The 15919-nt window shown below is 40.3% G+C and overlaps 4 protein-coding genes and 1 pseudogene across 8 annotated transcripts; 3 read left to right on the top strand and 2 right to left on the bottom strand.

The window, feature by feature from the left end:
- Positions 1 to 82: 82 nt before the first annotated feature.
- Positions 83 to 3510, top strand: LOC111803096 (NADH dehydrogenase [ubiquinone] iron-sulfur protein 4, mitochondrial-like). The gene is made up of 5 exons (XM_023687369.2): positions 83 to 398; positions 1142 to 1230; positions 1651 to 1780; positions 2518 to 2547; positions 3251 to 3510. The coding sequence occupies exons 1-5, from the start codon at positions 240 to 242 to the stop codon at positions 3308 to 3310; spliced, it is 468 nt and encodes a 155-aa protein (XP_023543137.1). The 5' UTR covers positions 83 to 239; the 3' UTR covers positions 3311 to 3510.
- An 86-nt stretch (positions 3511 to 3596) lies between these two features.
- LOC111803095 (putative amino-acid acetyltransferase NAGS2, chloroplastic) lies at positions 3597 to 8877 on the bottom strand. Of its 2 annotated transcripts, none has more exons than XM_023687368.2 (10): positions 8276 to 8877; positions 6937 to 7024; positions 6554 to 6762; positions 6280 to 6431; positions 5634 to 6144; positions 5034 to 5131; positions 4685 to 4796; positions 4383 to 4542; positions 4147 to 4219; positions 3597 to 3999 (listed from the first exon to the last, which is right to left on the bottom strand). In XM_023687368.2, the coding sequence occupies exons 1-10, from the start codon at positions 8639 to 8641 to the stop codon at positions 3846 to 3848; spliced, it is 1923 nt and encodes a 640-aa protein (XP_023543136.2). In that variant the 5' UTR covers positions 8642 to 8877; the 3' UTR covers positions 3597 to 3845. The 2 variants fall into 2 exon arrangements, with proteins under 2 accessions (XP_023543136.2, XP_023543135.2); XM_023687367.2 differs by lacking the exon at positions 8276 to 8877 and adding an exon at positions 7159 to 8056.
- Positions 8878 to 9605: 728 nt separating this feature from the next.
- On the bottom strand, positions 9606 to 11103 carry LOC111803097 (DUF4228 domain protein). Its single transcript, XM_023687370.2, has 3 exons — positions 10590 to 11103; positions 10367 to 10500; positions 9606 to 9918 (listed from the first exon to the last, which is right to left on the bottom strand). The coding sequence occupies exons 1-3, from the start codon at positions 10840 to 10842 to the stop codon at positions 9769 to 9771; spliced, it is 537 nt and encodes a 178-aa protein (XP_023543138.1). The 5' UTR covers positions 10843 to 11103; the 3' UTR covers positions 9606 to 9768.
- A 355-nt stretch (positions 11104 to 11458) lies between these two features.
- On the top strand, positions 11459 to 13930 carry LOC111803532 (heptahelical transmembrane protein 4). Of its 4 annotated transcripts, none has more exons than XM_087127679.1 (5): positions 11459 to 11608; positions 11728 to 11784; positions 12153 to 12415; positions 12529 to 12853; positions 13156 to 13930. In XM_087127679.1, exons 3-5 carry the CDS (start codon positions 12156 to 12158, stop codon positions 13813 to 13815), a joined length of 1245 nt encoding a protein of 414 aa, XP_086983805.1. In that variant the 5' UTR covers positions 11459 to 11608; positions 11728 to 11784; positions 12153 to 12155; the 3' UTR covers positions 13816 to 13930. The 4 variants fall into 4 exon arrangements, with proteins under 4 accessions (XP_086983805.1, XP_086983803.1, XP_086983804.1 ...); XM_087127677.1 differs by having other exon boundaries at positions 11460 to 11608; positions 11728 to 11831; XM_087127678.1 differs by lacking the exon at positions 11459 to 11608 and having other exon boundaries at positions 11615 to 11831.
- Positions 13931 to 14136: 206 nt separating this feature from the next.
- Positions 14137 to 15809, top strand: LOC111803531 (galactomannan galactosyltransferase 1 pseudogene; annotated as a pseudogene).
- The last annotated feature ends 110 nt before the right edge of the window (positions 15810 to 15919 follow it).

Raw genomic sequence — 15919 nt, forward strand, 5'->3', positions numbered from 1 at the left:
AAATAGTTACAAACCCTTTTTGCTTTATTATTAATTATTATTTTATCTTGCTTATTTTATTAATGTTTTCGTATTATTTTAAAGGCGCTCGCAGATGCATTTTCGACAAGTTTTGAAGAAAACAACAGCGTAAATCTCTTCTCCGTCGTGCGAAGTATAATCGAGTTGGAACTGTGTTCGTAACGGGGGACGAGCTAGACGGAAAACTAGTTTTCGCGTCCAATTTTGTTCATCGACGGATGGCTAATCCATTGCAGCGGATCTGGAGCAACAGTCGTGCTCTTCGTGGTACTGTGGCTCCTTTCTGCAGGCCATTTTCTTCTGATTCCTTGGTTCAATTGAAGCCCGGCGAGATCGGCATGGTCTCTGGAATTCCAGACGAACACCTTACCAGAAGGGTAATAGCCCAGGCATTCATTTTCTGTATTTTTTATCAATGAGTTTCTGATTGCTTGCGTTTTTGTTTAATTTCGAGGGATCGGGTTATTGGATGGTAACGATGTGTTTTTGGGGATTAGGTATTCTTATACCCGTCTGATTGGGTATTCTTGCTTGGTTTTAGCTGGGCCTTTTTTGAATGGTCTGCAGTGGCTAAACCCATTAGGTGCTACTTTGTTAATTCTATGTCGAAATGTAGACGGCTCCGATAAGGAGATGGAAATATCCGGTTTATTTTTCACCACGACATTACCATTGATGTTGATAGTCTACTGATACCCAAAAAGTTGATTAAAATAAGGTTAAAGTTTGTAGAGGAGCCCAAGGTTCAATCACAAAGAACAACTGCACATTTCGTTTTTCGTTTTTACACTATTGCTGTCGGTTGCCCTCTCTCTCAAGATCCTAATCAGTTACTTGGCAGAAATCATTTTTTTTTTATGTTGATTTAACAAAAGGCTTGATCAATGACTATCTCACAGTCTCTTTAAGTTATTCAGGACCAGTTGTTGAATCATCCATTTTTTTGGCATGAAATTTCTTTTCTTTTAAATGTTTTGGACTATTGAACTTTTCCATGTATTGAGGTTTAATCTTGTAATTCTAATATGTCGAGCCATGGCATTGAATTTTCCTGTTGTGTTAATCTTTTTCTATACGACCATCTCAATTCATTTATCTTCCTATTATGAAATTATATCAGGTTGTAATTTACTCTCCTGCTAGAACTGCATCCCAGCAAGGATCAGGCAAGGTTGGCAAGTGGAAAATCAATTTTATGTCAACACAAAAGTACGAACCTTCTTTTCTTTCTTTTTCCTGAGTTTTATTTTTTGAAAAATCGGAAATTGTTGCTTCATTAGTTAACAGAAATTTGAACTTAGTTCTAGGAGATTCCTAGGTGCTTGAGTAAAATATTGTGCACAACATGTTTTACTGGGTAAACTTCAAGTGCCTAAAAGTTAATGATCCTTGTTCTCGTACTTTCAACAGTTGGGAGTTTTTCCCCTCATAATTTTTGTCCTTTTTATTTATTTATTTATTATTTTTTTTTTTTATACTTTTGTTGCTCTGCTCAGGCATTTCTTTTCCGTATTGCCTGTGTGTAATATTTCATCTGTTTTCATAAAAGTTCGGTTTCTCATTTTAAAAATGGAAAATACACAAACAGAAGGGTAAATAGTTTTTCTATGCTTATTGACATGTTCGTAGGTGGGAAAACCCATTGATGGGGTGGACTTCTACTGGGGACCCTTACGCCAACGTAGGGGATTCGGCACTGTCTTTTGATAGTGAGGAAGCTGCAAAGGAATTTGCTGACAAACATGGATGGGAATATGTGGTAATGCTTCGTTTAACCATTTAGAAAGAAAAAAAATATATTCTTGTAATTTCTTTATGTAGTTTGAGTTGTCATATCTTAGGTTGGTTATTAACTATGTTATTTTTCCTCTGTCAGTTGCCTCCAAATATGTAACAATTATAGTTGGCGGTGTTGATTAATTGTCCATATATTCTAATATATTCTTTTTACCATAGATCGTCGCTTTTCCACAAGGTTAAAACAATGCATTCTAATTCTAAATAAATATAACTAAAATGAAATTGCCCTTGGACATGGTTGTTTAATATGTTTCACGATTTCTGCATTTGGGCTATGATATGGCGTTTGACTCTGAATGTAAGATCTTACTTTTGAAGACAGTGGAAATGAATTCTGTTTTTTAACATCCTAGTATTAGTTCAAAGCTAAAACTTCGGAAATTTCGAGAGGAGAAATTTGAGGGGAGAAATGCCAGTTTTTCTTCCAAATTTGGTCCATTAGATGCAGAGAGTTCATTTTCCTTATTTAGCATTCGGTTGATATTGCATTACAATTTTATCATCATCGGAGTCTGGAGAATGGACTCTTAAAGGACTTCTTTTTCTTTTTAATTGTTTCCTTCATGTTCAGATTTAGGGATCACTTTTCTGGCCTGCATATAATTATGAGGTTACATTGAGACAATCCCCACACTGAGGGATAATTTCTAATTCATTCGTTGATTTTTTGTTTTTTTTTCTCTCTCCTTTTTGTAGGTTAAGAAGCACCACACACCACTTTTGAAGGTTTGAGATTCTTTCCCATTATTTTAACTTCGTTGAGCTTGTATTTTGTCTATACTTCTGTGAATGTAATTTGGGAGAAGAGGGGGGAGGAGTGGTTTGCTGGCTCTCCATAGTGTTCACACTGAACCGTAGATTGATTCGTCCCTTGAGCTCTCTGGCAGTTGTGCAAACTTCAACTATTTTCTTGGAATGATCCTCGTGTTAAATTTCATTCTTTTATCATATGCAACTTCTTTCATAATCTTTTAGAGTTCTGCTGGCATTTTATTGTATCCTCCGATTTTTGTGGCCTTCAGGGCATTTGGTATGGGAATTATAAATCTTTTTTGCAATCTAGAGTCTTCTTGTGGCTAGTTTAGGGGAGCTCAGTGTCAGTTTCCAATTGGTACCAGTAGTTATTTCTTAGTATATGCTAATTCTTTCCCAGATGACTTTATATCAGTTTTCATTGTTACGACTGGAGTAGTTTAGATGCCCTACCAGTTCAGATTTCCTTTTAGATAGATGAGGAAGAAGGAGGATGAAGATCTTGCTATTGGTTTGAAAGTTAATCATGTTAACATTCCAGTAATGAAGGGATTTTGATGCTGCTTGGTTTCTTAATGTCATCTAACCCTTGGATGTCTTTAGTTCACCGGGAGAACCCAAAATAAAGAAACAGAAACTTATAACCCTCTGTTTTAACCCTCTGTTTTGACTGCAGGTGAAGGCATATGCGGACAATTTCAAGTGGAAGGGCCATCCTGAAGCCAAGGAGGCTTAAACCTTATTCTTCACTCTTTCTCGTCTAGTTGGAGGCGGAACAGACTGGAGGGTTTGTGTAGTTCATTTCGTTGCTTATTTTTGAGGAAGTTGGTTATAATAAGTGGGAACGGTGGTGTTTACTCACTTGACCTTGTAACTTTTGTTCTCTTTACATTACCATTACAGAACATCGAATGAAGTTCGTATGCATTTAAACCAGTGGTAATTAACTTGTGGAACCCTTTTGACTTCTTCACTATTTATGTACGAAACAATTGCCAAACGAAGTAGAAATACAACCTTGGTGTCTCATGAATATACACTGCATAGCGCTGTATTGATATGAAGCAGACAATCAAAATTATAGTGTGACCTGTAATCAACTTCATTTTAGCAGAACAGATACAGATCTTCACAAACAAACATGAACGATAACCCACAAGGTTGGACGACATGATGACCGACATGGATACAGGGATAAAACAAGAACCGGGTAGCCAAGAGGAAGTTTTGCTTTCTTATGATCATGACATATTTCAATGCTCAATCAAGCCTCAACCCAACGCCCTATCGACACTACCAATCCGGTTCCTATCTGGCAATAGCTTCTTCATGTAGTACTTGGATTTCCGGGATAGATTTATCCTTCTTCTCCTCTTTTCAGGTATTGATTCAAATGAACATTCTGAGAAACCACGCCTCACAAACCTGTTATACACAACTGGAGCATCATTTCCTTCCATTGACAAAATCAACTAAATGATGATAGAAAGCTATAACCACGGAAGATATTTCAATATGTAAGATGTTGCAGGGGAAGACATGCAATAAAATTAGGCAAGATAGCAAACAAACCAGTCTGCAGTTCGTGTTGTCAGCAGAAAAAGCCTATCCAGTCCTAGGGAGGCGGCCTTCCTTTCCATGTAATCTGCAGCAAAATTACGTATCAGCTGATGGAAACAGCAAGGCACCCAGATCACCTGACTCGCTCAAGTTTTTTTTTTTTTTTTTTTTTACCAACCACGACCTAATGAGCTAAACAGGATTCATTCCTTTCGTAAAGTAAGTGATAAAGCCATTCATTATCATACCAAGCAATTTGTCGCCTTGCCCTTGTCCTCGGCACTCTGCAGAAACTGCAATGGCAGCAATCTCTCCACATCTCTCTTCAAAGAAAGGGAAAAGAGCAGCACATGCAATGATTTGACCTTCTCTCTCAACGACCACAAACGAGTCCAATGAGTCAAGTAGCTGCAATAACAAAACAGAATACTCAAAACATTGCATTTAAGCTCCATAGGAAAACAAAATATCAATAGCCACAAACTTGGGATAACTTATGGGGCAGTAGTTCATGCAGGAAACTGGAAAGGATGGAAGTTGGAATACAGACCTCTTCATCAGTTCTCGGAACCAAGGTACCAGCCATTTCTAAAGGTTGTATAATTTGTCTAATTCCACGAACATCAGACACGTTGGCCATTCGTGTTCCCTCATAAAGATCACTTGAAACAAAAAGTTCATCGTTCATATCAGTTAATGGATCAAAAATGGCCTACGAATTGCTTTTAGTCTTCTTAAATTGAATCGCTCCGTCCCGTTGGGTAACCATTTGAATTTAGTTCTTAGTTTTTTAAAATTAAACTTTTAAAAAACAGCCAAGATAGTCAAGTATATCCATTGTTTGAGTTGAATTTCAATAATATAACTTTGAGAAAAAGATATTAAAAAAAGAGACTTGCCTGGCTACCATTGTGCCCATTCCATCTCTTTTAAACAATTCCAGCAATAAAACTCCTCCAATAGTGCCATCTAGCAAATGCACTCTTTGAACACCACCCTAAAAGTATTACAAAAAATTCAATAAAGCCCATTTCAGAACAATCATCAACATGAACTGAAAATAATTCATTCAACAATGATCTGGATAATTCAGCTAATTTTCCAAGAACTGAACAGCTACTGAGCCACAAACAAAATATAAAAGGCTAAGGTAACGATAACCAAGGAATTTTCTTAGGGAGGGGACAAATTTTGCATTCTAACTTTTATATATATAATCTTTCAGTTCTAAAATTTAGGGGGCGAACTAGAGGAAATCAACAAAACCTACAAAAACTCAAGTATTTTATACATAACTTTTGATGGCAGGCCTGGATTCATTGAAACACATGATTATGCATTGTTTCTTGTTCCTGAAATGGACATGTGTGTGTGTGGGAGAAAGATGAAGAGAGTTCATGTGAAGCATAAATTTAAGGCAATAAAAGAACAAAGGAAAGACCAGAGACACCATGTAGGAACATGTTCAGATTTAGTAACTGGTAGTATGAAGGATTTACCCGGCAAACGAAAGCTGCAGCAGCCAATTCTGAGAGGTAACCATTCAAATGGCTATTCCGCTCACCTCCAATGGGAAAACCCTGTTCGGAGGACCAAAGCCCGCTCCCATGACCAAAACCAACTCCATTTTGGAATACTGGGACGTGATGGGAGCCAAAACCTACTCCGTTCGGGAACGTTGGAGTATGATGGGAACTGAAACCAACGCCATTCTGGAATGTTGAAGTATGATCTTCCAAAGAAGCCTTTCCATTCTGTGAATGGATACCCCCATTTGAATCGTCATTTATATAATGATTTGAATGAGTGAAACCTTCCTTGCCAACAACTTTCACATAATTTGCAGCTATCTCACACTGCTTAGCCCTTTCACGAATCAACTTGTCTGCTTCTTGAAGAGTGAGAAAACTGATGTGGCGTCCAGTTTCATCAAGAATAGGACCATCAATGATGCATATAAGCTTGTCAGCTCCAATAGCCAAGGCGCATGCTGTTGCAACCTCATATGTACTGAAATCCAGACAACAAAATCATCAGTAATGGCTCTTCCTCTTAGTGTTTCAACTAAATTTCCATCCCTTTAATATAAGCACTACATTTATAGAAATCAAAAACATATTAGGACTAACAAGCATCATTGCATACTTGCAATTCAGAACTTCGCCAGAACTAGAATAACCAAGGTTGCTCAATATCACTATACAACCACCATCAAGCCTCTCGCGCATACGAGCTACGTCTACTTTCTTAACTTCACCCGTTGCTCCATAATCAACACCATCAACAACTCCCCTTCTCTGCAAAAGGAGTAGGGTCTTATTCAACGAATTTACAGTAAACTAATATCACAGATCATCACAGAAATATCATATGGCGTTTCATCCCAAATACCACATTAACAAAACAAAAAGATTTGTACCTTAGCAGCAAGAAAGTTGCCACTAACAACGCTTACACCAACTTCATGCCATCGTCTACTGTCACCATGTCTACGAATATTGCAGATAGAAGGTCCGGGGGAAAGCTTTGCCTCTATCATCACACGGATTCCTCCAGCTGCTTCCATTGCAGCTGCTAGAGATTGGTTGTCAGTCACCCTATATTGACCGACAAAATTCGGCTTGCTTCCTGTAATGGGTACAGACAATTGGAAGTTGAAAAAAAGGACAACGTTGAGAAAAGGAAAACTACAAAAAGAACAAATTCTTGTTCTGGTATACTAAAAGAATAATAATAAAGTGACCCACGTCCTTGGTTTCAACAATTTTGCATATAATTATATAAAAACATCAAGTTACAAACCTCTCTCTGCCAAAAGTCTGTCAATTAAAACGTGGGTTCCTGGAACAAGAATGAACCTGATTCCAAGGTGATGTAGAAACGCAATATCCTGCACATACAAATGGCTTCAATGTGATAACTGAAGCCAAAACCAAAACTAAAGAAATACATCATAGAACAAGATGGGTTTTATCAATATAAACATGGGAACAGACAGGTTCAAGAGACGACTATAAGACCTGCCTTTAGAATAAGATCTAAGTTAGAGCTAGATACAATTTCCCCAGAAATCATCACAACGAAAGTGCCTCCTCTATGTGCCCATAAGTAAGGCCAAGCCTCCCTAAACCACCGCACAAACTGCTTATCCTCTATGGAGTTATAATCCTCTTCCTCTTCCTCTACGTCCACAGCGCCATTTCCGTAGTTGAATAGAATGAACTTTCTCGACTTTTCCCCAACTTTCTTCAGTCCCTTGCCCCACAATTCTGCTCTATCGAATTTCAACTTTGCCTTCCCATTTCTTAGACAACGGGTACAAGAGAGGTCGTTCGAAGGAAACTCTCGCCGAGTCTGTAAAAGTAGCCGAGAGCTTGAGAGAGTGGTAGCCATGGCAGACGAAGCGAGAAAAGAGAGTGACAATAAAGAAATGTGGAGGTTGTAAGTCATAGACAAGCCGCCAACTACTGCCAAGAGAAGGGTCGTAGGAATTTGGGCCTTTTGGGCAATCAAGCTCCTTGCTTTTCCAAATGGGCTGAGTCCAATTCTTTTGGGCTAGTAGCTATCGCGATATCAGATTGTTTGGAGCCATTGAAAAGAGAAGAGCAGCAGCCATTGGAAGAGAACAAGAAGCAATTAACAAAGCAGACGCGACCAAAAGAAAATGTCGTGAAAGCTTTAGTTTTACAGATGACCTTTGTCGCTCGCTGTTTTCTAACATTATTTAAAGCCCCTCGAGCAACGAAGAGACGAAGACGCAAGAATCAAGATAAGAGAGTAACAAAACAAAACCCTGTCTCTATCTATCGACACTCAACTTGTAAAAGCACTTCTATTCTGATGTAGCCCTTCAAAGCGCTTCCACTTCAGAATACTTCCAAAATCGGATTTTCAAGAAACCAAAAACATAAAAGGTAACAAACTCCAAAGCTTTTACTTTTTGAGTTTAAAATAATTAAACAAAAAGAACTTTTTTTTGTGGCGATGCAAACAAGGGTGTCTACTCGATGATTTCTCTATCTCGGTTAAGTCCCCAAGCAACTAAAACTAAGACTAAGACTGCAGTGCATAATCATCCGCCATTGACAGAGAATTGAAAGTAACTTCTTTTTTTTTTTTTCAGGAAAGGAGGAAGAGAGACCTTGAGCAAGGCATGGAGGCGAGGACTAGCCACAATTTCGGCAGATATAACGACGACAAAAGTACGGCCTATATGGGAGAATATATAGGGATAAGCATCTCTGAATTCTTCAATAAACCTCCTATCTTCTTCAGGAACTTTATCATACGCATCATTTTTAGCCTCCCCCCGTTTGCCGCCTCTCACCGCCGCCAATCCCCAGTTCCATTTTCTTCTCCCACTCTCTTGGCATGTCGGATCCTGAACTGTCCGCCGCAAATAATTCTCTCTGCACCCACGCTCCACACCCACCGCCTTAAAATCAGACCAATTTTTCCAGTAATTACTCTTCGGAAAAACCCACGTCCTCGATGTGGGAGTAGCCATCGCCACCGCCACCGCCACCGCCGCCGCCGCCGCCGCTTTTATGGAAATGAAACAAAACCTTAAAAAAAGGGACTTTATTTAGAACTGTATTAGGAAATTGAGACAGAGGAGAGGAAGAAGAACGGCGAACGCGGCGACACGGTGGGGCAGAAAAGAATCAGCCGACAAGAGTATAAAATTTTCGGGGAATATTCTGTGGCAATAAAATAGAAGAACAGAGAAGGGGTAGGTGAAGTTCAATTTTGAGCCGATTCTTTTATTTTTATATAACAATTCATCGATGACAAATGAGAAGGTGATGACCGCCGACCTCTGCATTCATTGGACGATAATTATTTAAAAAAAAAAAAAAAAAAACAGACCAACCACTGTGAATCCAGGTCAAAGGACACGTGGAGAAATTATTATTTTTTATTTTTTTCTTTTTATGGTGAAATGACAAAGTAGGCCAATTCGAGAAATACGATGAAAGCCCAATGGGCCATTTAAGACACACACTAAAGTGCAAGATTGAAGCCCAATTCTCATTCTATTGGAGATTGGGCTTGTAAACATCATGAATTCGGCATATGCCCAAATTATGACCAAAGCGATTTATTTAGTTATTTATTTATTTTAGTGGCGAGTTGAGACAAAACTTAAAGACCCAATGATGTAGAAATTTGGACTTATATTTCTTTATAGGCAGCAAAAGCGAATTGGTTATTTTCCCACAAAAAGATGGAAGAAGAGGAAAGTACCGAAAGCCACGCCAAACAATACCCAGCCCACCTCCCAAAATTTGATTATTATTGCTCAAAATAATGCAATAATAAGACAACCAAGGCGAACCAAAAAGTGGGGTACGTTTTTGAAGGACCGTGGGAATCCAATCAAAGCAGCCCATGTCCCATACCTTCAAACAAATCTTTGAACCCACAGAAAGGTAACAAAAAAATGCCTAAAAGATTTTGAAGAACAGTGATTAAGGAATTATATAATATGATCTCGGGCATAATTTACATTAAAGAAAAGTCATGGAACCATCTTAGACTAGTTAAGTTGGGTGCAGAGTTTAGATGGAAAGAACTTAATAATGCTGCAAATACAGAGAGATGACATATAAACGTATAAAGATAGTGATCGGGTTAATTAATTCCAAATTCTTCAATGCTCTGTAAAGCTGGCCTCCATTGACATCCACCACCGTAATGCTTTCCCATACTTCTCTGTCCTCCTCCGCCTCCGCCTCCGCCTCCGCTGCTGCCGGCATTGCTGCTTTCCAGGCGACGCTCCGGCTGACCATATTGAAAAAGAATTATGTTAGCATCATGGTTTGATTAGATCCCAATGATGAAAAAGTTGGAATGTTCACGTTCATTTGAAGATATTGGTTTAATTTAAACTTTATGATTATGATGAAAGCAAAGGCGCATGATATGAGGTAGATTTTTGTTATTAAAATCTAATTAAATATTATAAAATTGAAGACCTCTGCACTCTACAGACAACTCTACTTCAATTCCTGACAAGATTGATGAAGTGATGCACAAAAAGGGTTTGTCTCGATATGCGTGGTCTGTAATTTCAAACCAATTTCAGAAAAACAACTTTTTGTTTTTTCTTTTCTTTTTTGGGTTTTAATCACACTGTAATCATGAAAACAAAATCCATTAATTTTCCCATCCATGTTCTTGATTGTTTTTGGATTCGGAGCATGATTATGGGTTATGGGTATTTGATTACCTTCCTATGATTTTGGGATGAATTTGAAGCAGAATCCGAGGGCTTGATCTTCATCCCCACCGACAGTGCTCCTCCCTCTTTCAGCAACTTCCCTAATTTCACACATTTCTTCGCAGCAAACTCCTTCAGCACATCTGAATGGGAAAAAAAATAATAAGCTTCGAAAACTGTATAAAATAATTTAGAAAAGAGTGTATAAAATTTATAAGAAAAAAGTAAAGACCTTCGAATGAGATGAGACGGTAGACATGGCCGATGAGAAGAGTGTCATCGGGACGGAGTAGCTTGAGCTGCTTGATTGGGTTTCCATTTTGGGAGTTGAAAGTGGAGGAGGTGAGGAGGAGAGCAACGTAGTGGCCGGGGTTGGAGTTCATGATCTGGTGTGCACTTACGGACCAATAAATCCTCTCGATCTTGTGATTCCCAGGGTGGTGGATGACCACGGTGGCCGCTTCCGCCGCCTGACAATTCCCCATCCTGTGTTGAACTCAACAATTCCAAGTGTGTGGTTTTTGAAGGAGGGAGAGGGTAGCAGAGTATGAAGTTGAGTAAATGAGTCTGACGCTCTCTTTGATTGCCCTCTCGAAGACGCAGGTCAGGAATCTCCACTGTGAACAAATGACGTGCGTTACCCAGATCACCCAAAACGATTTTTTTTTAATTTAAAACAATGTAATGAAGTTGGTGAGTTGGGTAATGGGTACTCATAATGGGTACTCATAATGGGATCAGAAGGAACGCAATATTGGACTACCAACTCAAACCTCTATCTGCTCGAAACGTGTAAGATCTGCAAACCCCGACTGGGTCCCCCTTCCTCTATTATATATTTTTAATGGGCCTGGGAACTGAATGCGGGCCGCGCGCATTTAAAATTGGGCTTTATCAGTCGAGATTTCCATGTACGGCCCAGTTATACAATTACTCGTTGTGAAAATCTTTTACTCGTAATTACTGTAATTAATTATAAAATAAATCGTAGTTTAGATAGGGAGGCAGGGTTTGAAATTCGAATATTAAATCCACTTGGGTATTATCGATTTGGATTTATGGCTATTAAAAAGTTAAATCAATAATTTAAACGTAACTCAGTTCTCCACATCTAAACAAAGCTTTGCGGTTTGAGGTTGCGCCACCTAATATCGATCTTCGCATCTTCGCATCTCGACAACGAATCTCCCTCCCTCTCTCTTTCTCTCCTCGTGGGGGTCTCCAGCATTGGGATTTCTTCGTCATTTAGTGGTTAGCTTTTTTTTTAATCCCTTTTTAATGCAATTCTTTTGCTTTCTAACTCGATCGTCCGCGATTTTTCTCGACTCCCCTTCTTCTTCTTCTTCTTCTTCTTCTTCTCCTAATTGCAGGTTTCAGTCCGCTAATTTTGATTGTTTTCCCTTGCTGCTGCTAGAGTGTGGACGAGGGTTTGCTTCTAAGCCTCTCTATTCTTCTGGGATTCTTCCAATTCTAGGTTTTTTTTTTTTTTTTTTTTTTTATCTTTTTGTTTTTGCTTATTCTGGGGCGTTACTTTCTTGCTTCAATTCTCCATGTTCTGAACGTGTTTTTGGCTTCTGATTTTACCTCTGAGTTTGGTTTTTGGAAGAAGAGGAAATGTGAATGGTATTTTCTAAAAATTGATTTCAAGACTTAAAACCAATCGATCATTAGGGGAAATAAGAAGATTATGATCTGGGTTGAGACAATTTTCAATTGTTTCTTGTTTTGAATTGATCGGGTTGAGGAAGAATAGGTCGGTTGAAGTTGATAGCGCGTTGTTCAATTGGTTGAGCAGGGAATGGATGCGTTCGATGAAATGACTGAGAAATTTAAAACTAGTGCTGAAACAACGGAGTGCCATCAAAGGTATCGTTGGAAGGAGGGAAAGGGGAAAAGACTTTGGAAGAAGGTGAAGTATCAGCTGGTTGAGTACAATGCTTTACCAGCCTACTTGAGGGACAACGAATTCATTCTGGGTCATTACCGTGCTGATTGGCCTATGAAGCAGACACTGCTCAGCATCTTTTCCATTCACAACGAGACTCTTAATGTTTGGACGTAAGCCTTAAGACTGATATTTAATGCTCAGCATCAGATTTTGCAATGAAGTTTGCCTAAGACTGATATTTTCTTCTTTACGGTATGTTTCATTTGAATACTGTATGTTTCAGGCATCTACTTGGATTTTTCCTCTTTCTTTCCCTCACCATATACACTGCAACAAAGATTCCTGACGTTGTTGACATTCATCCTCTTCAACATTTGCCTGACGTGTTTAAAAAAGCTGATATGCACAAATTGCAAGCGGAACTGCTGACCTGCCTTCCTTCCTTGCCTCACTTCCCTGATCTGCAGAAACTCAGGGAGGAGTTGAAGACTGCATTGACTTCAATGGATATGCTTTCATCACTGTCTCGTTGGCATGTCGTGGAACTTCTATACAATTGTTTACCTCAGCGATTCTCCAATGGAAATCAAACTGATGTCTGTGCTCTGGTAAGCTCTATGCTCAAATCTAATCTTGGGATTTCCAGGCCATTTTTATTACATTCTAGGAATTTAAGCCTTATTAGGAACCTTCCTGAAGAACCTGATTTTAGTATATTCCGAAATTCTACCTGAAACTATCCTATTAATTTCCAAACTTCTGCTGGCCTAATCAAGATTGTAGTCGCTAGTGTTGTGTGGACTTTGATATTTATATCCCAACAGAAGTTTTTTCTTCAATGAAGATGTCCATTAAGTCAGTATATGTTATTTGCTCTGTTCTTATTTTCCTTTTCTTTTATTTCATTCAGAGAAGTATGAAGGAGGACGTTGCCAACATGATTGCGCCCTTAGCTACGAGACCAATCACTCGGTGGCCTTTCTTTGCATTCTTGGGCGGGGCCATGTTTTGCCTGCTTGCTAGTAGCACTTGCCATCTTCTTTCCTGTCACTCTGAGCGTGTCTCATACATAATGCTCAGGCTGGACTATGCCGGAATTGCAGCCCTTATATCTACCTCCTTCTACCCCCCGGTTTACTACTCCTTCATGTGCCACCCCTTCTTTTGCAGTCTCTATCTGGGGGTCATTACTCTCATGGGAATTGCAACTATCTTGGTGTCTCTGCTGCCAATGTTTCAAACCCCCGAATATCGCACGTTTCGGGCTTCCCTCTTCCTCGGCATGGGCTTGTGTGGGATCGCCCCTATTCTGCACAAGCTTATCCTGTTCTGGGGCTCACCCGAAGCACTCCACACAACAGGATATGAGGTACTGATGGGGATCCTTTATGGGCTTGGAGCCTTGGTTTATGCAGCAAGGATTCCGGAGCGATGGATGCCTGGAAAATTTGACATTGCTGGCCACAGCCACCAACTATTTCACATTTTAGTAGTTGCTGGGGCGTATACTCATTATCGTGCAGGACTGATTTACCTGAAGTGGCGCGACCAGCAAGGTTTTTCAGATTAGAATTTGAACAAGGATTTAGCGTGTTGGAATGTATCTATGTAATACATCACTGTAAGATCAGAACCTGCTTAATGCTGCTCTGCCTTATCATTTCCAACAATATTTTTCAATGATCTGTCTGATAAGCCTTCCAATGCCCAACTCCTACTCTAGTATTTTGAAATGTTAATTAGACACAAAGTTTATATCTAATAAATCTAAATCAATTATGTTTTGAAGTTTGAATTGATGTTAGAGATCTATTAGAGGGCACTTTTCAAAGTAAAAGGAGTGAGAATAACTGAAATAAAAAAATAAGAATTTGGGAAGAATGGGAGAGAGAAACGGGGAACAGATTCTGACGCTCTTGGCGCACTTGGATTTCTCCAAAAACTGTTCCTAATTTAATGTTTCAGTTCCAAAGACCAAATTCAATTGTGTCCACTCTGTTACTCCCAAGCTTACCATTTTTTACCCACAACACTCCGCAGCCCTCTTCATTCCTCATAACTCTGAACTACTCATACACATTCACATGGCTGTTGACTTCTAAATCACTTTTAAAGCACCATGCTTGCCCCTGACTTCTCTCACTTCCACTCCTCTTCTGCTTCCATCCATGGCTAAACCCACTCTTCGCCACAAGGCTTCCCCCTGTCTCGCCCACGCTCTACGCTTCCTCACCGGCTCATTCCTTGTTTTTCTGCTCCTCTGGACCCTTCCTTCATTCCTTACTCCTTCTATCAACCCCGCCACTAATTTGGACTCCTCAAACACCAAGTTCAACTGCATTGACCCTCCGTCAGATGCGTCCTCTTCGCTAAATTCTCAAAGCCATCCATCTCTGCCCTACGACCCACCGGATATTACCTTCTACGATGACCCCAAACTCAGCTACTCCATAGAGAAGCGGATCGAGAAATGGGACGAGAAGCGCCGTCACTGGCTGAAACGGCACCCTTCGTTCGCCACCGGAGCCGGCGAGAGGGTGCTTCTTCTCTCGGCGTCGCAGCCTGCGCCGTGCCCGAACCCCATTGGCGATCACTTGCTTCTGAGATTCTTCAAGAACAAAGTGGACTACTGCCGAATCCACGGCTACGATATATTCTACAACAATGCACTGCTGCACCCGGAAATGTTCTCGTACTGGGCGAAGCTGCCGGTGGTTCGAGCTGCGATGATAGCTCACCCAGAGGCCGAGTGGATTTGGTGGGTGGACTCGGACGCTCTGTTCACCGACATGGAATTCAAACTCCCACTGGATCGATACAAAAACCACAACTTTGTCGCCCACGGCTGGGCCCACCTGATTTACGATCGGAAAAGCTGGACGGCGCTCAACGCCGGCGTGTTTCTGATCAGAAATTGCCAGTGGTCCATGGACTTCATGGACGTGTGGGCCAGCATGGGCCCACAAACCCCAAATTACGAGAAGTGGGGCCAGGTCCTCAAATCGACGATTCCAGACAAGCAGTTCCCAGAGTCGGACGATCAGACGGGCCTGGTTTATCTACTGTACAAGGAGAAAGAGAAATGGGGGGACAAGATTTATTTAGAAGGGGAGTATTACTTCGAAGGGTACTGGGCGGAGATTGTGGGAACTTTTGATAACATCACCGAGAGGTACACGGAGATGGAGAGAGAGGCTGGGGAGCTGCGGCGGCGGCACGCAGAGAAGGTGAGCGAGCAATACGGTGCGTTTAGGGAGAAGTATTTGAGAGATGCAGGAAGTGGGAAAGGGGGTTGGAGAAGGCCTTTTATCACCCACTTCACGGGGTGTCAGCCTTGCAGTGGGAATCACAATCAGATGTATTCTGGTAGTTCCTGTTGGGATGGAATGCTTAAAGCTTTGAACTTTGCTGATAATCAGGTGCTTAGAAAGTACGGTTTCAGGCACTTGGATGCTCTGAATCTCTCCGTCTCTGAACTACCATACGATTATCCGGCCTAGATTATTATATGTAGAGACAACATTAGAGCTTTTTGAAGTAATAAAATTATGATCTTTTTAGTGATTTGTTATTGTCAAATTCATGTCATAATCCCTCTCAGGAGTATTGATCTCTGTCGGTTGTTTGGAATGTGTATTGACTCTAGCGATGAAAATTCCAGCCTATCTAAGCAA

This window comes from Cucurbita pepo, chromosome 10 (assembly GCF_057944985.1).
Source record: "Cucurbita pepo subsp. pepo isolate OVF chromosome 10, ASM5794498v1, whole genome shotgun sequence".
NCBI lineage: Eukaryota > Viridiplantae > Streptophyta > Magnoliopsida > Cucurbitales > Cucurbitaceae > Cucurbita > Cucurbita pepo.